General features: G+C 43.2%; 1 protein-coding gene across 2 annotated transcripts in view; it reads left to right on the forward strand.

Moving 5' to 3' along the window:
- The window catches only part of GNAT2 (G protein subunit alpha transducin 2), a 24,015-nt gene extending 5,406 nt beyond the window's left edge, over positions 1-18,609 (forward strand). The window contains exons 1-9 of one of the 2 annotated variants that reach the window (XM_028733869.2): positions 7-26; positions 8,941-8,983; positions 10,312-10,453; positions 11,809-11,966; positions 13,738-13,866; positions 14,642-14,771; positions 16,326-16,479; positions 16,757-16,967; positions 17,546-18,609. In XM_028733869.2, coding sequence (XP_028589702.2) covers positions 8,979-8,983; positions 10,312-10,453; positions 11,809-11,966; positions 13,738-13,866; positions 14,642-14,771; positions 16,326-16,479; positions 16,757-16,947 — 909 coding nt within the window. In that variant the 5' untranslated portion in view covers positions 7-26; positions 8,941-8,978 and the 3' untranslated portion in view covers positions 16,948-16,967; positions 17,546-18,609. Of the gene's footprint in view, positions 1-6; positions 27-8,940; positions 8,984-10,311; positions 10,454-11,808; positions 11,967-13,737; positions 13,867-14,641; positions 14,772-16,325; positions 16,480-16,756; positions 16,968-17,545 lie in introns of those variants that run through there. The other variant, XM_028733870.2, reaches the window with a different exon arrangement.
- Positions 18,610-19,184: the final 575 nt, after the last annotated feature.

The raw sequence follows: 19,184 nt of genomic DNA on the forward strand, positions 1-19,184 counted from the left end.
AAAGACAGTCAAGCTGCTACTGCTCGGTAGGTGTGCTGTAATGAGATCTTGTAGGGGGTGGGCTGCAAGGGGAACACACCACTGGCAAGCAAAATGAGAAGGCAGCTCTCTCCAGGGCTTCCTATACTACCACACGTTTCCCAATGAAGAATTCCAAAGGGAAAACATAGCTATTCTGTACCAACAGCTGTGGATGGGAGAGGAAAGTGTTTCATCTCAGTAGGGTGCTGGTGGCAAAAATAATAAAAATGGGAAAGTGCCTTGCAGTTCTGATTTAACCATGACGCACATGGAATGAAGGCAGCCACCCTCTGGTATGCCATTTTCCAAATTAGGCTTTTCCCAGACGATGACAAAAACTATGGTTGACGTTGCTGCCAAGCAACAGATCACTACTGCCCAAATAGCCAAGGACCGTGAAATATGGCAGAGAAATAGCTTGTTTCAGCACACACCGAGAAACAGAATTCAACAAATAAAAATAGAAAGTATGTTTTCCTAAGTAGCACCAGATGGTTCCTCATTAGCTTGATGACCTCCTAAGTCGGCCGATCAGCCGACAAGATCTCAAGATCTCTCAGCCCATTGGCTAGAACAAGATGTCACAAACACCCCTCTCCAGCAAAGCAGTCTCAGGCACCACAGTTGTCAGAAGAGATTAAGTGCTTCCAAGGAGAGTCAATGGCTGGAGGAGAACAAGGAAAGCTATGGCCCATGTTATTTTTGAATGTGCAAAACCATGTCTCTTGCATTCAATCTCCCTTCACAAGAAGAGGTGGCAAATTGATCTGTCAGCCTTTTCACGGCCTTTTGGAAAAGAAGAGGAATGGAGCCTGACATAGGTCCCTATCCTCTCAAAGGTGGATATATAAACACCCTATCTAAAGGACATTAGGTATTCTCAATTGGCTCTGCCAAAATAATACACCCTGAACTTGCCCTTTAAGCCATCCTAACCTTATTTTCATCACCAGCCCATAAGGACAGTTGTGAGGCTCGAGAGATGAGGTTATAATGTGATAGTTATTTGCAGTCAAGCTTTCTTTGAATAAACAGCAAAGGCTTTTCAGATCCTTGGGTCTGTGGTGTCAATCCAGGTTTGCTTTCTTATAGGACTTAGAAATGAATTCATGTTACAAAATTCAGGCTTTACTTAATAATAGCTATAGAAATTGAAAGCATTCTGTCTGTTTATATTGATGTTGACTTAGGTATTATCCTTTTGCTGAAAGAGTATTGATTGATTCCAGGTATTATCCTTTTGCTGAAAGAGTATTGATTGATTCCAGGTATTATCCTTTTGCTGAAAGAGTATTGATTGATTCCAGGTACCCTTTGTGCTTTGGGGTTGGTGTTCAGACCAGCAATGGAGGTTTGTCCCTATGTGGTTTCGGTGTCTATCCCCTGAACCTCTTGTCACTAAACATGAAAGGAGACCGGCAGAAGGCCAGCATCAAAATAGATTGACTTTCATTCTATACAGCTTTACTGAGAGGCAAGAGTGGGTCCTCCCCCCCCCCCCAAGTTGTAATTCCATGCAATGCTGAACATTCCCACTTGATATCTTCAGACACCTTCAGTGATGCTTCATGTGCCCCTCAAAGCTGGTTATTGTCATAGACTGGCTCCTGACAATTATTTAGTTTGGTGCGTGAGGTGGAGGGGAGACAAGTATGGGAGTATAAAATTATGCATTGTGCAGAGAAAATGGATAGAGGAAAGGTTTTGCACCTTCTCTCGTAATACGAGAGTGACACTGAATGTCAAGAGATACAGGACAGATAGAAGGAAGTATTTTGCACACCACATAAACTGCAGTATTTGCTAGCACAAGATGTGGTGATAGCCACCAACCTGGACAGCTTTGGAAGAGAATTAGAGAAGTTCATGAAAGATAAGGCAATCAATGGTTGCTCATCAATATGGCTGCATACTACCTACAGGATCAAAAGCAGCAGGCCATCTGAATAGCAATTGCTAGGGAGCCACAGCAGAATATTACCCTCACCTTCTTCTGTCGGCTTACAATAGGCATCCGGTTGGCTGCTGTGAGAAGCAGGATGCCGAACTCAGTTAGCTCTTTGGTATAATCCATCAGGGCTCTTATGTTCTTATCTGTGGTTTTTGTGGCTGAGGACTTTCCAAGTATAACAAGGATGTGCAGTGCTCCTAGGAGTGTACATCTTCCCAAGCTCCTGATTGCTGCACATATAAACTCATCTGAATGATGCCCTGCCTGTGTGGCTCATAGCTGTGAGCTGTTTCCATAACCCAGGGATGGGGAATCTGTGGGCTACCAGATGTTGCTCTCTGCCATGAACTAATCTGGAATGTGAATTAGTGGGAAGAAAGTGACTAATGGAGATTTTACAGGAGGTGGCACAAAAGAAGTTTGAGACAAGAAAGCACATGGTTAAAGAAAGTAGCTGGACATCTTGTAAAGTTGTGCGAGCTCAGTGAATTTTTGGAGTCCCATAGTGGGTGACCGTAGGTGCAGTTGAGATGCAGAAATGAACAGCAGTGCACAGTTTATTAATGGGCAAAGGAAAGGGAACACCTTGTGCCAGCTCATTCAATAGTGGTCTGAAAAGCACAGGCTTCTCCAGACACAAAAGCCTAGAGGATATAGGAACACAGATGTCACACCCAGGCCAGAAAGCCTGTTCACCCACCCAGCCCCTGAGAATTCAAAGATCAAGATAAAAGCACCTCTGGCATTCTACATGCAGCAGGAAAAGATGTTGCCACTCTCGCCTTTTAGCTCAGCCAAGTCAAAGTTTGAGAAATTAGAAACCACTGCTATTAGGAGCAGTGGGTTGCATGGAAACTCCTCCTGCATGGGAAAGAACTAGGATCCCATGTGCTTGCTCCAACAAAATGGCTTCTTGCAATAAACCTTCCACAGGAAGGGAAAAAAAAGAAGAGCATAGATCAAATAGCTGAAGTAGCATATATCAAATGTGCAGATAGCCTGTGCTTGCCTGCCACTGTGCAACATGGGTTCCTTCAGGTGACAGCAGGGAGGTTAGGATCAGGGTGATTAAGCCCTAATTCTAAGCAGCTTCCTGTTTTGGAATAAGCAGCTTAAGGTGATGAGATGAGGAAACATACTGTGGCTGCTGAAGAAGACTGAAGGGCAAGCGAAGAAGATAACTGTTGAGCTGGGTGGGGAACCTCAGGCCCTTTATCTGGCCCTTGGAATTCCCATCAGACCCATACCTCCTTTCCAGCCTTTCTCTGCACCCTTCCTTGTGCTTTTGACTAGCTGGAATGTGTCCCTGAAGTATGATGGTACTCAATTGCCAGGATGGAGGTGGAGGTGTGTATGTGTAGCAACCTCTTGACTACTGTTCAAGCATCTGATCTGTTGCTCCACCCACTTTGGCCTCTGGCTCCACCCACCACTGAGGGCTGCCCATAAGGCAATGCTGCCCTCAGGCTGAAAAAGCTTCCCTACTCCTGAAAAAGTGAGCACCTAAAGAACACACACTTCTAAGCCAGCACATCTAAAACGCAAATATCTACTGATGTGAGGTAAAATATGAATCAGTCCCAGTGGAAGTTACTATTATGAATCTACTTTGCAGCGGTGAGAAGGCCTCTGTAACTAAGCAAATTTTAAAACATAATTGGGACTATATTGTTGCCTTTTTAAAAATAGCCCACATTGGCTCCAGGTTGTCTCAACTTAGGGCTGTTGGCCGTCACTAGAATTGGAATACCTGTAGGTGGAGGTATGGTTTGATACAAACGTGGAGAGGGGCATTTATAGTGTAATCCTATGCAGAAGTAAATCCTATTGATTTCAATGGGGTTTATTCACAGGAAAGGAGGTATAGGAATGTGGTTCACAAGTGTGCCCTGCTTAGCAAAACCCAGGTACTTCCCTTAAATGAAAAAGTCTTGAAAGGACTTGATGAAAATCTTGAAGGACTGATTTTTTTGTGTTTAGTTCTAGTACACAAGGGAGAGGAACCTTCCAGAAGTTGTTGGGATTCAACTCCAATACACAGTCTGATTTGGCCCTAGGGCTAGTAATGTACATGGGGTATTTCCAGCTGACAATAAATTCATGCATCATTAATTCAATATGGCAGTAATGCTAGCTCCCATGCAACATCAGCTCCCATGTAACAGAAGTGATGGTGGCCTTGCCCAGAGGGCAATGGTAGCTGATCCTCATTAGGACTGGTAGGGCGGAAGGCAGGTGTGCCAACAGTAGGTGGAGCCAGAACCAATGACAGGCAGAGCCACGGCCTGATTGGTTGCACGGAACAAGACAGGCAAGTAGGGGCTGGCTTCTGGGGCAGACTGAGGTGGAGGGGCTATTCCCCATTCGCCCTATTAGACCAGCCTCCATTGCTGAAGGGGGATATCTGTACTCTGGTTTGCTGACCGGGGTTAGCCTAATTGGCACATCAGTAAAGTGCTGAACCTGCAAATAAAAGATAAAAGTAGGGGTGCCAGTTGAGGAGCGGCAGTGGAGATGGTGTCCCTCCCTGATTCCAGGCCACATATTCCGTGGGAGCACCCCCATCTACAAGTTTACTGGGCAGCTTTTTTTGGAACTAGATGCAGGAGCAAACCTTGGAACCATGCTGTGAACTGCTCCTACGCCAGGGGTGATATTCAGCACAGGCCTGGCCTACCTAGTAATTTCAAAGGCGGGTCTTAGTTTACCTAGTCATTGTTGGCTTCAGTCTTTAACCTTCTACTTGTGCTGGGTTAACAGACAGCAATAGAAATGTTTAGGAGAGAGAGAGACAGAGAGAGATACTGAGATGGCCTCATCTCTTGACCTGGGTGCTTAAGGCTGAATGCCAGCCTGTGAGGAACCACAATTTGTCTGTGGCCTCATATCATCTGTAGGCAGTCTACCTTCTCCTTGAGTTAGATATAATTCCACAACTACTCGATTTTGGAATCTGAAATGGCACCCTAGGATGGAGTTGTGTTTCTTACTACTAGTGATTTCACAAGCAGAATCCAAGAGCTGCTATGACAATCATATAATCAAATTATTGAGTGCATTTAGCATACTAGCTTTCTCTCTGTGTGTGTGAGAGGGGGGGGAGAGGGGGGGAGATGGACAAAAAGAGAGATATCAGTGAGAAATAACCAAGAATAGCCAGGTGAGGATAAGAAAGAATCTTCCTGCCAGGCCACTTTGCCATCTAAAGAATAGGAACAGTGTACACTGCAAGCACCAAGACCACAAATCCTTATTAGACTGAAGTTTAGTCTTCTAAACAGTTCATGCACAATACTGGGAGGAAACCTGAGGCATTTCAGAAATGAAAAATCAAAATATTAAAGCAGCCAGCCAAAATATTAAATCCAGCCTCCACTGGATCAAAGAGCTTCTATGAATGGTTGCAATTGGGGGGGGGGGGGAGCGGACCAATGGCTAAAATGTTTTGATTTGAAAGGCAGTTAAATTGAACTTTTAATCTACTCCTTGATGATACCTGATGGGTGCTTATTTTTATATTTTTCATTACAAATATTGTGTATGTGCTTTTAAAATTCTATTTTCCCTCTCTGGTTATTTGCGGGGGGTTATTGGGTTGTTCTTGTTTTTATTTTGATTATGCATTTTGTGTTTTTATATTGTGATTTTATCCTGTGAACTGCCCTGAGGCCTGTGGGTATGGGCGGTATATAAATATAATCAATACTGTAGTAGTAGTAATAATAATAATAATAATAATAGGTGGATACAGAAGGATCTGCTATATGAAAGAGGCTGTGTCGCTAAGCCCAGCATGGGGAGGCCCAGCAGAATGATTTGGCCTCTATCCAAATCCATTCCCTTGGTAACTTCCTTAGTAATTACTTTGCCTCTTTATTCTTAATGCATGTCGTAGGAACACTCCCAGCATTTCCTCTTTTGCTTTCTTGCATGACACCCTGGAAATGGCACAATCCATACCCTTTTGCAATGAATGCTGCATTACCAAAGGCTTTCTACTTATAGAGACTGACGTAGTTGCATGGCGGGGTGGGGTGGGGACCAGATTCCTCCAACTGTCTGCACTGTTCCTTTAACATGCATCCCCTGAGAGGCTCGCATAATGCTTTCTGTTCCAGCAATAACTGAAACATATTTAACACTTTATTAGCAAGGCTGTGTCTTCTTCCGTGCAAGATCTCTTCAAAAAATCAACACCAGCATCTTTAGTAGATACTCCAAGAAGCACACAATGCTGCTCAGATCCGAACTATTTTAGATTTTTAAAGTTTTTGTGTGTTTTTTTAAGAAAAAAAATGTTTGCCCCAGCATAACTGCAGCAAGACACAAGTAGACAGGGCATCTTCGCTCTCTAAAACAAAACAAAACAAAACAAAACAAAACAAAACAAATGCCTCAAGAGAAACATGGAAAGTGTCTGAAGTATCTGTGTCCAAGAGTATATTCCCTAGTGGAAGATTTGCAACAAACATCCCATGTCATTGGCGCCCCTTTTCATGCCAATAGGTCTCTCTAAAGATGTCCTTGTATAACCAGAGAGTGTAAAGTGCATTTCTTTCAATTTCCATATTGAATGCAACAAAAACAATTTATCAATAAAATTATCTCTTTCGGAATGGTATCTCTAAGTTCCAGTTGTTTGGTAGATTTCTCCATGAGAGTTGCCACCCAGACCTGCACAGCCACATTTCCAAAGAGATGTACTCTAAAGTCTGATGGGAAATTTTCTTGCACTTATTTCAAGCTCTAAAAAAACCCCATACAAATAATGAACTGCTCCCACTCTCTTTTCTCGTCAATGAAATAGACACGACTGGTCAGACTGGCAGACAACATTGGCCTATGAAGGAAAAAAAGCAGGCATTTTCTAGTTAGCAGTTGGAGCAATGATTTTGTGCTTAGCAGTTTGCATCAAGAGGCTTTACACATTACATTTTCAGCAGGGACACGTCACATGTTCCCGGTAACTCCTTGCTCTTCTAATCTGTTGTAATTACAGTGGTACCTTGGGTTAAGTACTTATTTCGTTCTTGAGGTCCGTTCTTAACCTGAAACTGTTCTTAACCTGAAGCACCACTTTAGCTAATGGGGCCTCCTGCTGCCGCCGCACCGCTGGAGCATGATTTCTGTTCTCATCCTGAAGCAAAGTTCTTAACCCGGGTTTCTGGGTTAGTGCAGTCTGTAACCTGAAGCGTATGTAACCTGAGGTACCACTGTAGTGTATACACCATTTTAGAGAGAGAGAAATGTAGCTTCTTCAAGTGTTAGTTTCAACTAATATATGGTACAGATCTGTAACATTTAACTGCAAAAATAGAAAGGCTGCTGAGGGGCGGGTTCCATTTTATAATAGTTTCACATATTTTTGTTTCAACTTCCTGCAAATAAAAAGACTAGGAAATTAGTCTGAGGGATTCAAAGCCAATCTGTTCCTTACTGTGCTAGTTTTCAGTTAGCAGGGATTGTGTGGGTGTTCTTAACACAGGAGAACATTAAATCATTGAATCCCCACCTATAATCTGAAGCAACAAAACTGTTTCTACCTTAGAACATTAGACTGCAACTGTGGAAGAGAATGGAGGGGGTCAGGGAGTGAAGGAAAACTGAAACAGGTATATTCTTATTCCTTAGCAAATATTCTAAAATATTTTGAAGTTTAGGAGGGAGAGAAAAACGTGAGCTGACTTGTCCTCTGTTCATACTCCCTACCTGTGGAATCTTAATTGAGACCATGTTGAAACTCTGCAAAGGAATTCTATGGAGGATAGTATTTTAAACTTTGTTGTGCTACGCTGTAATGCTAGGAAGGAAAGACGGGGAGGGAGGAGAGGGGGAACGGAAGCAAGACTAACACCATTTCTTCTGAAACCGTTTGCCACATCATTCTCCTGCATGTGTGGATTAGGCCCAATCGATAAAGCAGCCTTTCAGAATAATTTCATAGGGAGAGAAAAAATATTACTGGTATATATTATTGGTTGATGTAGAAATAATATATGAAGGAGTCAGGTCCAACAGCAACAGGCTTTACTGCAGTTATAAATAAAGTTGTAGACAGGTCTTCAACTTGAATTAGGAATGCTTCAGTATTCAGGGTAGGGTGTCTTTTAATAGGCCAGGGCTCCACTTTGGGATATATATCAAGACACATCAAACAATGCACACACCACCCTGCTTATATTACTAAGCAAGCCTTTGCCCTCCCAGATATCTGGGACTGGACTTCAACACTGGGTTGAACCTCAGTTACTGCACAAAGAATGGGGTGTGTGGTATTGCCAAGACGCAGGGCAATAATGAGCAACAACACCTCCTGCAGCATGTCTCAAGCTCTTTGGGCTGTCGAGTTTGCTAGCCTATGCTCCTGTTCCCCACGATGTATAATTTCCTCTCCCCCCCCCCCAAACCATCATGCCCACCTTACATCCCATCCATCGCTTTCAAAATGTCAAGTTAAAAATCTGAATTAGGTGCACAAAATTGCAAAACACCACCTTTCAGAAAGCCAGCTGGATATAAGCACAAATGAAGCGTGCCAGTTTGACCTATCTAATGCCACCTGCAGTTTCTAAAGCTCCTGTATACTGCCATATCATTTACCCTAGGTATTGCTTAAGAAGACGTGTGCAGCTATCTTGCTCAAGCAACTAACTGTCCACGTGAATAGTCCATCCATATGTGCATCAGAGGAGGAGGTGGTGATCACTGATGTTCCTCCACAAACACAAAGCCACATGTCCCCTCTGATCTTATGTCACCCATATGAATAGGCCAAGGGCATTTATTTGCGTAAGCCTGCTGACCTAACGTCTGAACTGGGGAACTTGGCAATGGAAAAACATTCCAGTAAGAAAATATAAAATAGTTAAGTGCCAAGACAAAGCGACCCCTGTCTTTTAGCAAAGTGATCTGCATGTGTATCTTTCCCCATATTCTGCCATTAATCTGTTTCCTTTTACTTCTTTCAGGTGCTGGAGAGTCAGGCAAGAGTACAATTGTCAAACAGATGAAGTGAGTATTGCCTTCTAGACTGGGGATCAAGAGCCCCAAAAACAGGGGTGTCCTTGAGCCCTTTCCTCCTGCGTTGCCATCCCACACCAACCCAGAGTAGCACATTTAGAGGCTGTTGTTGGCAACAGGACTGAGCTGGGACAAATAACTTAAACAGATTATGGAAGGCTTAAAACACAAATAAAAATAGCATTTAGTTAAAAGCAAGCTAGGGCAACATGGAATAACTGCTTGCTTCACAAGCTGATCCTGAGCAGGATAAGGAAGAAATAATGCTTTCTATGCTATAGCACAGAGATGGGGAACCTATTGCCCTCTAGATGTTGCTGGACTACAACTCCCATCATCCCTGACCATTGGCCATGCTGACTGGGACTAATGGGAATTGTAGTCCACAACATCTGGAGGGCACCAGATCCCCAGTTCCTGCTATAGCAGATTCATTGACTAATCTACATTAATTTCCCTGCACATGGTTTTAGTAATCCTCATAATAATAAGCCTGCAATAAAGGCTGATGGCAAAGTCCATAATGTCAGATTTCTAAGCCCTGTGGCTTATGAACTGACAAACAAACAGCAAAAGATAAATGCAGTTCTGTTACTCTTCCTTTAGTAGCCTTTAGTATTCCCTGGGATACTCAAAACTTTCTGGGAACTTAGATTTAACACCAGAGTGAAAGTGCAAACTATACAGGAAGAGGCATCTTAAACTGTAGCAGTAACCAATGTGACTACACCCACACCCACACCCACCTACCCTACTCATGAATTCCAACAATAGAAAAGTGACCTACAAACTTAACGGCCATCATTTTAATACACAGCCTTCAGTGAAAGGGCAGCTAATTATATATCATGAGGCATCTTGGCAACATTTTCCTACAAATCCTTTATAGGTGATGACCTTATACATCATATCTGTCCATGTATCTAGGACTTACAGCCTTCACATTCAAGCAACATACAAATAAAACTCAAGGCCTTTCAATGGAATAGGCAGTATTCTCATTTTTGCTGCACAATTAATGGGAGCCATTTATTGTTCTGGGAAAATGTCAAAACTGCTGCCCCATGGAGTACAATCAGGCATGGGGCAAAATGTGTTCCTCACCCAGACATGGTCATCTCAGCCAATGTGGTTTGGGGCAGGTTTTACTCTGTGATGTCTTAGATTATGGTCCTTTTAAAAAACTTTCTTCCCCCAAAGCAAATAGATGCCATTTATTATGCATCTCTATAAAACGAGTAGAACTTCTCAAGAAGATCCAGAGTGGTTATTTCATCTATGGTGACTGTTCCCTCTCCCCCGCCCCCCTTCTTACCCAGGATTATCCATCAAGATGGTTACACGGAAGAAGAATGTTTGGAGTTCAAAGCAGTTATTTATGGCAACATCTTGCAGTCCATCTTGGCCATCATCAGAGCCATGACCACCCTGGGGATTGATTATGCGGATTCAAGCCGAGCGGTCAGTATCCTTGTGCATGACAGCAGCATGTTTTCATTGAGCGAATGAGGATCTCTGGAAAAGGGGAGGGCCAAGGCATTTGCAGCTACAATGTGGCTGATGTGCTAAAAAGGGACCTGCTATTAAAGTTTGTTTATTTGTGTTCAAGGTCAATATGTATAATCATACAACAGGAATGCCATTGCCACTAGATACGTTTCCTATCTTTATTTCCATGGGATGTTCTGAAGACAAATAGGTAGGAAAGGACAGGTGGAATATCCAAGCACCAGAACAGTAAGAGTTAGTGTAACTGTGATCTGAATAGCACTGTGCTGCACACTTCATCAGATATCAAAAAGAGATAGATTTGGGCTTCAGCCTCAAGTCGAAGCAGCTACGGGATGATGCCACCTGGTGGCTAAAGACCACTTTTCAAGAGCAGTAGCCATAGATTCACCGGAGCTGATTCATAGAAGGGCTGTAACTCAGCAGTAGAGCATCTGGTTTGCATGCAGAAGGTCCCCAGCATCTCTGGAATGGGTTGGGAAAGGTTCTCTTGTATGAGATACTGGTGAGGGCACTGCCAGTCAGTGCAGGCAATTCAGAGAGAGATGAACAGCTGGTCTGACTCTGTAGAAGGCAGCTTCCTTCGCTCCTAGAATTATGGTGTCAGAATAAGACCTCCAGTGGTACCTAGGCTGTGGCCACGGTTGCACTTTACCTTCTCCTACCTAACACCATTAATGGTGAGAATCAAATTACTTACTGAAAAAGGTAAGAGTGAGAGTGTGCTGGGACACCACCCAACACATGATGTTTCTGGAAAGAAGCCATGTTGGAGCAGGTCACCACACAGAAGGTGCCAAGATGGTAGCACACACACCTGCATCCATGTGAGTGGTAATGTGGAAGCACAGACACATTTCTAGACCAGCTTTTCCCCTACATGTTACAGCTTAAATCATCTCCAGCAGATGCTTACTGTATTTGCACCTTCTCATAATACTTCCCAATAAATGCTCAACTTGAGAAACCATCGACCAACCATAGGAGGTTTTTTGTTGTTTATTAAATCTCCAGACCAAAGTTGATTTGCTGCAATTTGAACTTTTTCTTCACTTCCTTGTCAATAATGGCCCTGGTAAACAACTGTTCCTCCTTTTTTTTTTAATGCATTGTTGTCCTCTGATTTGATGCATGCCCTGTAAGAAGACCTCTGCAAAGTCAGAAAGGAGGAAATTATGAAGTGCCCAAACCGTGCGGCTAAAAACAGGTTGTGAGGGTGCAAAATACAAATACTTGAATATGAGGTTCTGCCGTACCCTTGTCACAAAGGAAACCACAGTCTCCTTACAGGCTCTGTCTCTTTACAGGATGAGGGGCGACAGCTGTTCAACTTGGCTGACTCCATCGAAGAAGGAACCATGCCTCCAGAGCTAGTGGACTGTATAACCAAACTCTGGAAGGATGCAGGTGTTCAGGCCTGCTTTGAGCGAGCCGCTGAGTACCAGCTCAACGACTCTGCCTCCTAGTAAGTTGGTCCCTGTGGAAGCATATTGGGGAGGGGAGATGCAATATTGCCAGCAGAAGGGGTTGTGGCAGGGAGACTTCAGAGAGAGAGAGAGAGAGAGAGAGAGAGAGAGAGAGAGAGAGAGAGAGAGAGACTGCCATGCATTTATATAGTACATTTCAGCTTTAGCTAGTGCCCTCCAGATATTTTTGACTACAAATCCCATCAGCCCCAAACATATGTAGTACACAAAGCAAATAAACTTGCCCTGTCAGGCTTCTCCATCTTTTGAAATGCAGCAAGCTTCTGCAGATCACTTCTTTCCTTGTGCCATACCATAGCGTTCCATTCAATGCTGCACAAGAGCTCTACTTGTACAACTAGACTTTCCCCTCCTCCTCTCTCCCCATGCTTTGGAAGGACCCCCAATCCTCCAGAGCAGATCTTGAGGATGGAGAGGGTGGGGATGGAGATGAAAGAGTAAGCTCCGTTGTGCAAGCGGAAGTCTGCTGTGGGAATGCAACAGGAACCCTGCATGCAACCCACGCTCTCCAAGCCGGTAGTCCCCTTCCCATAGATGCCAAGCAGCATGGGAGTCACTTCCCTGCAGAGAGATCCCACATCACTGGAGAGCAGGTGTGAATGCAGCAACATGGGTAAGACTAGTCATTTAAGTCTTTTCCACCTCACTGGCACTCGACAGGGTTGAAAGCCAGTGGGAAAGATCCACCATTTGGCTGGGCTGTTCATACTTCCCAGGAGTGTGGGATCAACTCACAGGAAAGAGGCTCCCATGCAACTGGCGAGTATGGATAAGAGAGGTGACCCCACCCAACATGTGTGTTAAGATGCTCTTCGCTTGAAGTGAAAAAGAACAGGAGCATGACAAATGGTCCCTAGTCTGCAGACCTCCAGTGCCACATCACTAGTGCTCCAGGGTGCTCTGCAATTGTGCCACCACAACCAAGCCTTCTAACAATGCAACTGGAAGCTTAGGGCAGGTTAGATGTGCACTGCCTACTTGCTTTCTGCTGTACACTTCTTAGGGCAGTTTAGGGCCTGGGGAACCAAAAGCGCTGGCTATGCCCACAGTAAATATAATGGCTGCCAATTTCCTTGTGGAGCAATTGACCAGGAGCCATCCCTTTCTACTTTTGCAAGCTCTGTTGGTGGAAGTTTGAAACAAACAGAGGTCTATCCTAGCCATGACCAAAGGGCCTTGTATGCTTTTCTGGCAAAAGCAAACAGCTGTAAATTTAAACAGATCCAACCAAATACAACAGCCCAATAAACTGCAAATTAGTAACCCACAACAATTGCACAATTCTTGCAGTACCTTAGAGAAGCAGAGAGCCCTGGTAAATGTTTGCATGTGTTCTAAGCCACTGCATTAGCAGAGACAGTATTGCTGCTGGAGTCCTCTTTAACCTGTTACTCTCCATTTTTGTACAAGCAGAACATTTTGAGCCCAGTTCCCAGCTGCTCACATATGGTTTTCTGTGACAGCACCTAACACTTCCAACCACTTGGCTCTAGACAAGTCAAGGGGAATTACGTTCAGCCAAAAGGATGCAGTGGTCCAATCCTGCAAATTCTGGGTTCAACACCTTGCTAAGCCATGAAGACTCCAGATGGCTATGGGGAAGGGTCACTCGGCCTCAGCTTCCCATCTGGAAAATGGGGAATACAAATAGTGGTTTACCTCCCCAATTTGTGAGGATGAACCATTTATTACAAAGCCCCCACATGTGCTGTAGACGTTACAGCATTACTTCTCCATTTCCTTCTGCAGCTACCTGAACCAACTGGATAGGATATGTGCTCCCGGCTACCTCCCCAACGAACAGGATGTATTGCGATCACGAGTTAAGACCACAGGTATCATAGAGACAAAGTTCGGTGTCAAAGACCTCAACTTCAGGTGAGAAAGAAAACCCTTCTAGGTAGCCCTCCTTGTTCTTTATTCAATCACAGCACATTCCATGCCATGTTCCATCTGCCAAAAGGCAACATGGATAAACTCTGTCTATCTTAAAGATTGTCTCCTCCTGTATATGCCTGTGTACAGAGTACACTGTGCTTTATTCTCATGTGTGAAGTCCTACTCACTGCGCCACTACAGCACAGAAGTGTAGCAGGGCCTTCTTAGTTGTGTCCCCTCTTACTCTTACGGGATGCCCTTCCCAAGGAAGCCTGCATGGCCCCATCACTGAGTGCCCTCAGTTCTCAAAATGGTCTGTAGCTTCTATGATTTTTATATTTACTCTCTCTCTGCAGCAGCCATAGAAGTTATTTCCCCTTTTAATTGACCGCAGCTTGATTTTTGTTGGTGGAGCTATTCTACATATTCTGTTTTGCTACTTTTAGCCTTTTGATTTCTCTTTGGACATTTACTGTTTCAATGGTTGCTTGTTAGCTATTTCCCTGAAGATCAAAAGGGATATACATTTTTTCTAAATAAATATTTTGCCAATCTGTGTCAGTTTTACATTTCTGGTATTATCTTCATGTTTTTGTCTGAACTGTTGCATTATGCCTCCAGCCTGATGAACGGTAAAATATTCACCTGTTGTAAATTCCAATCATATGTTCATTTAAAGCTACAATGCTGAGGAATGACTCCTCCCTTCCAGCATGCTGTTTCAAATGGTTACCTTTGAAAATAAATATCATAATCATGACTCTTCTTTCTGCAGGATGTTTGATGTAGGTGGCCAGCGATCTGAGCGCAAAAAGTGGATCCACTGCTTTGAAGGGGTGACCTGTATCATCTTCTGTGGAGCTCTCAGTGCTTATGACATGGTGCTGGTAGAAGATGATGAAGTGGTATGTTTTCTCGCTCAGACTCTTATGAGATTAATTATCGCTCCACAAACATGCCTGCATCCGCTTTAAAATCCAACAACCACCACAACAGCTCCCCTGTCCCACAGAATAAAAAATAACGCCAGGATCTTACCCTTACTTACATAAAGAGCCTGCCAAAAGTTGTTTTTGAGTAGAGCAGGGAGGAAAATTAGGGCCTTGGGGGAACTAGTAGTATGTTTCCAAATTGTGCTGCTCTGATGCAAATCCAGGAAGCACTGGCTTAACCCCTGCCTGAAAATAAATATGTCTCTGTGAGCATACATCCTAGAACCAGTTGATTCCAATCCTTCCTGTGCACTTTAAGGATTGGTAAAAGCCTCCAATTTACATCAATGGTGATATCAAAGGCAGGGCAGGCTTTTCAAGGCACAGGAAGGGTAAGAATTTTACCCCTAGTTTTACTAAGAATTCCTCCTGAAAACCCCAACGATTCTGAAAGGAGAAGTATACATCACAAACACTTCCCTATTGCTGCAAGACCTATATGTCAAATGCTGTTGAACTGTATTTCTCTGAATCCTTCCAAGGGAAAAGGAAATTCTGTTACTTTCGCCAGTAGAACTGGGCTGCTGGAAATCTTACCAAAAGGAAGACATAGAAGTTGTGCCAAAAAAAATGCTCAGCTATACAGCCCTCCCCCCTGCCCCAGTTGATCATAGGCTTTCCATCAAGACTAACTAAAATAAGAGAAGGAAGCGATAGATGATTTACCCCACCATAAGCAAATTTAGTCGCCAAGCACAAAGGGGGGAAAGCAGCATGTCTGCAGCAACTGTCCACTGAAAGGAGGGAATCCAAGCTTGTTTTGCAGCCTGTTCCATACTTTGTAATTAGGAGGATCAAAACCTTATAGATGCAGTGCTTTCTAACTTATTTATATCGCTGAGGAGTTAGAACTTTGGCTAAGAACAGTAGGCCAATACTGGTAAGACAGTAGATTAATGCCACAGCAACAGCAGTATTTTATAATGTGGGTGTGTTTTTAAACCCCAAAGCCTGAGGGCATTTAGGAAAAATCCTTCTATTACAATTAGATTAACCAAGAGAGGCAAGTAGATGCATCAACCACTGAGCCAAACAGCTCCAGTATAGACTTGCTCCAATTTCAGTTTAAGAACAAGAACAAACCTGTGCAGAAAATGCCATGACACACGTACAAATGTTGCTACTTTTGCTTGGTCACCTCCCATTTGACTTCACAATAAATGGACTTTTTAAAATACTGTCTTTCAACATTGTTCTACGCAACTTTTACATTTAGAGTTGCATCCCAAGCTGCAGGAATGGAATGGATTATCTGCTCAGACCACAGGAATTCTCCTTCTCCTGTAACTCCCTGCTCATCCTCAGGGCACACAGGGGGCTGCAAGGGGAATGTTTTGGAAGTAATTGAGAAGCATTTGGGGGTAACGGTCAAGTATTGTGTCTAGAAGCATACCCTACGGATAGAATGAACAGATGTTTTACGCAAAGTCTTTGAGCTTGCTTGAACTGTGTGGTCTTCCCCTCTAGAACCGCATGCACGAATCCTTGCATCTGTTCAACAGTATATGCAACCACAAGTTCTTTGCTGCCACCTCCATTATTCTCTTCCTGAACAAGAAGGACCTCTTTGAGGAAAAGATCAAGAAAGTACATCTCAGCATTTGTTTCCCAGATTATGATGGTGAGTTGGTCGACCGTTTCCTTCTTACAGTAGCCAGTCATCAAGAGCCAAGAACTGCTTCACATATGATGTAGAAACACACACTAAACATGGGTGACACATCATGTGCCATCTCTGACCCACTTCCTCCTCTGCTATAGGAAAGGAGGAATCAACAAGCATCCCCTCCTCTGGCAGGAGACTGCATTAGATCAAATGCCCTTCTCTGAATGAGGAACTCCCCAATAAGCTTTCAGCAACATTTATAGCCTCTTCCTCGTTTCTCTTACGCACACAGGTCCCAATACCTTTGAAGACGCAGGCAACTACATCAAGCTTCAGTTCCTAGATCTGAACATGAGAAAAGATGTGAAAGAAATTTACAGTCACATGACTTGTGCCACAGACACACAGAATGTCAAATTTGTATTTGACGCAGTCACGGATGTCATCATCAAAGAGAACCTCAAGGACTGTGGCCTCTTCTAAGACTTCAGCTTTTAAAGAAGGTAATTTCCATTCTAAGGAACATAATCAACAATAGTAGTCCTCCTATGGAAGAGACTGGTGAATGGGTATCTTTAGCACTCACTTGATTCACAGAGCTGCTCCTGTAAATTTAAAACCACACTTAACCTTGCATTTGAGTTTACTCCAGCAGCCCAAGTTCACGAAAGTTCCTTCAACAAAAAACAAAAACCACTTATTTTAGCAGTTATCCTTAGCTTCCCCAAAAGTGCAGCAAGTTTTGACTTTGATGTTAATTCATTTTTAGTAAGAATTTACTGTTCATTTCAAGAATTTGGAGAATGTTTCTGAATAGGGAGAGCTAACCATAAATTCTGAGGCAATTCCCATGCAGATGAATCAGACTGCCCCCCACTACAAAGTGTAGCAACTACATCCGAGTATTTATAATGTACATCAGCCTAAATGAGAAATAAAATCATTAGCAACCTGACATTAAAATTTGTCTCATGCGTTTATGTATTTGTGTAGAAGTCTTTTGTGGTGTTGCAGGATCTAAATGTCATGTTACATTGTATCTAATTTCTCTAAATGATCTCTCACCTTCTTCGTCAATTAGGAAAAAGGACTTGCAGTTAGCTTCACTGTTCTGCTTGAGCAGAGCCAACGGAGTAAATAAAAGCCACTCAAAGAGTCCATATTTTTCTATAACCTACCCATGGCACAAACTGTATACTTCCAAGAACATGCCACCAAAAGGGCATGAAGGAACAAAAGCTAAGAGCCTCCCATCTCTAAGCCATTTTCTTTGGTAGTTTTCCTCCTTTCTGAAATTCTCAGCAATCTGTAAACCCTGACGACAACTTGAAAGAGAGCCAACACAATCTTGTCTGCAAACAATGAATCATGCGATACACTGGACGTTTGTGTGTGCATACAACTGAGATCTTTAAAAAGCATCAACCTTCTGTGGGAACGACACAATCAGTGCTTTTGTGGATTCTTCAGCAGAACCTCTGTATCTACAAATGGTCTGAACGGTGATTCTCAATGAAAATCCTAAAGGGTTGAATGTGCAAGTCCAACAATTTCTAGATTACACATGAAATCTAATTATCAGTGTGCAAATTAACCAAGAAAGTTAAGTAACATTTATCAAACCTTCCAAGTAGATTAGTTTTAGTTCTTTGGAACTGGTGCAATTTGTCCCTACAGCCTTAAGTAAATAATTCATTTTCTTTCTAGTATCCAGCTTTCCCAATATTAGAAGGCCTGGTGAACTTAAGACTGATTTTCTTTCTCTATACCAACTCACCCCACTGAGTACAGCAGTACTGATCCCAACCCATTGCTTACCGCTTGCTGTGAGACAATTGCTCTTGCTGTCTCTCTGGTCCCCGATGGAAAGAGGTCACAGCAATGTGTACAAGCAACCTATTGACATCACAGAGTCAGAAAACTTCTCCACAACATAGGAAATAGAAAGAAAACATACAAACTGGAAATGGTGACGTCAGGATTTTCACTCTGCTATTTAGCACTGTATCGTTCTTGATCATTTGTAAATAAGTCGTATGTTACTGTAGATAGGATTCTCTTTGATATCAATATTTACTTCAGAGAATGGCTTAGGCAGCTACAACTGAATGTAGAACATTCGAAAATAAAGAAACATGCATTAAAAATGTGGATACAGTGTTACCTATTTTGAAAAGTAACAAATTCCTCTACAGGTTTTATTTGTGTTTTCAAAAGCCACCCAATACTTTTTCAAACATTCTACCAGGCCAAATATTATAAGGACCGTATGTTTAGGTGGTTTAATATTGTGCCTGGAAGACATGGATTCAAATTTCACCTGAGACAGAGACTCACATACCCAATGGCCACCTTCAGAAATAATGCAAAGTGTTCACACTTCATTTGTCTCCTTGCCAAGAGGGGAAACAAATCGCAAAGTAGCTAGTGCCTAAACCTGGGAGAAGTGAAGTGTGTAGAATAGCACACAACGCACCCGCAAGATGACTTGTTTAACCATAGTTAGTGGCTTAGCACAGGGGTCGGCAAAGTTTTTGTGGCTTGGGCCAGTTCACGGTCCCACAGACACCACAGTGGGTCAGAGTGCATGCACATGCATGCACAATCACTATTTCCGGTGCTCCTTCTGGTGTGGAGGAGGCGTGTGCAGTTTCGCATTGGCTGCAGGAGCTTCAGCTTCCCACTGGTTGCAGAAGGCGGTCCTCGCTCTGCTCTGCGCC

The sequence above is a fragment of the Podarcis muralis genome, chromosome 5, assembly GCF_964188315.1.
Source record: "Podarcis muralis chromosome 5, rPodMur119.hap1.1, whole genome shotgun sequence".
NCBI classification, from domain to species: domain Eukaryota; kingdom Metazoa; phylum Chordata; class Lepidosauria; order Squamata; family Lacertidae; genus Podarcis; species Podarcis muralis.